Here is a 1,486-nt window from a genome sequence, read left to right as displayed (position 1 = left end):
TAGTTTAAAAAGAATAAAAAACCGGTATATGTTAATTGACAGTATTCACCAACATTTATTATGTATACTAAAAAAAATACTGAGAATTATTCTTTGAACGGTTAACTATTCTATTAATGTCTATTTTAGTTAAATCAAAATTAATATAAAGAAATTGTAGACATTTTTGTGTTCGGTTTCATTTACGGAGACTTAAACAATACTAAGAAATATTTATTGAATGGTCAATTATTCTAATGTCTATTTTTGCGAGAAAAAAAATCGATGTGAAAAAAATTTCATTTTTGTGTTTGTTTCCATTTTCCGAGAATTTCTTCAACCTTTTTGGTAGTTGGTGCCATTTCGTCAATAAATTTGTGCATCTTTTGAACGTATTGCATCAACACGGCCATTTCATCCGCATCTAGTGGAGTCGCAGCATTCGAATCAATCGCAACAGTCAATAGAGGATTTGTGGTTGGTGGAGTTTGGTTGTGAACATTTGGATGGTTTGTCGATGATGAGGCACGTATTTCTTTTTGGAATTCGGAACGGGATTGTGATCGGTTTGGCGAGCGAGATCGGGAACGTGAAGACTCAGAAGAACTTGACGGATTTGACGAACTAGACGAGTACGAGCGCCCACGACGGTGACGGCGATTACAACAACGTCGATCACAACAACGTCGATCACATTTGCCACTTTTTTTGCGATGTGAGGAATAAGCCTTTTGGTCGCGATAATAATATTTGCGGTGGCGTTTGGAACGGCGTTCATGTTCATGCTTACGGCTAGCACTTTTTCCATGATTTGATGAACCATCCTAAATTGTTCAATATGTATTTATTAGAAAACATATTACCAGTCAGGTCAGTAAACGTTATTTTATTATTATTGAACAAATACCACAAACCTTGATTTCATCGAACACTTTTTTTCCTGGTTCTGAATATGGAGAGTCCTCTACGACTTTTGGTGTATTCTCCTTTGGTGAGTCCATATTCTTTTGTGGAGTAGTATTTTCGTTGGGTTTTTGGGGAGTGTTTTGTTTGGTTGGTCGACGAGTATCTTCCATGGTTGGTTGAGGAGTTTTTTCTTTGGTTGTTCGGGGAGTATTTTGCTTGGTTGGTCGAGAAATATTTTCCAAGGTTGGTAGAGGAGTATCTGGCTTCTTTGTTCGACTCACCTTCGACTTTTCTTTCTTGGCCTCGTTACATTTCTTCACATGATTGTTCAAGTTTGTCTTCGTTGTAAATTCGTGGTCGCAAACTTCGCACTTGAATCGCTTTTGATTGCGATGTTTAGTAGAGATTAGCCGCGCCATATTATTCTTTGAAATAAGTTCATCGCATTCGTCACACTTCTTTTTGTCTACAAAACGGACGGCAAAAATGATTAACATCACGATAAAGTATTATTGCTTTTTAATTGCATTTCAAATGTACGATACTGAGTAGGGCATATTTTAGTCCGGTACTTACTCTTCTTCTTATTGTGAAATTCACT

The 1,486-nt window shown here is 36.7% G+C and overlaps 1 protein-coding gene across 1 annotated transcript; it reads right to left on the bottom strand.

The window, feature by feature from the left end:
- Positions 1-278: 278 nt before the first annotated feature.
- Positions 279-1,304, bottom strand: LOC129572182 (RNA-binding motif protein, X-linked 2-like). The gene is made up of 2 exons (XM_055452119.1): positions 894-1,304; positions 279-803 (listed from the first exon to the last, which is right to left on the bottom strand). Exons 1-2 carry the CDS (start codon positions 1,302-1,304, stop codon positions 279-281), a joined length of 936 nt encoding a protein of 311 aa, XP_055308094.1.
- Between the last annotated feature and the right edge of the window lie 182 nt (positions 1,305-1,486).

The sequence above is a fragment of the Sitodiplosis mosellana genome, unplaced genomic scaffold, assembly GCF_009176505.1.
Source record: "Sitodiplosis mosellana isolate CC-2019 unplaced genomic scaffold, AAFC_SMos_1.0 Smas_scaffold_4355, whole genome shotgun sequence".
Lineage (NCBI taxonomy): Eukaryota > Metazoa > Arthropoda > Insecta > Diptera > Cecidomyiidae > Sitodiplosis > Sitodiplosis mosellana.
This window is presented reverse-complemented; position numbering and strand designations above follow the sequence as displayed.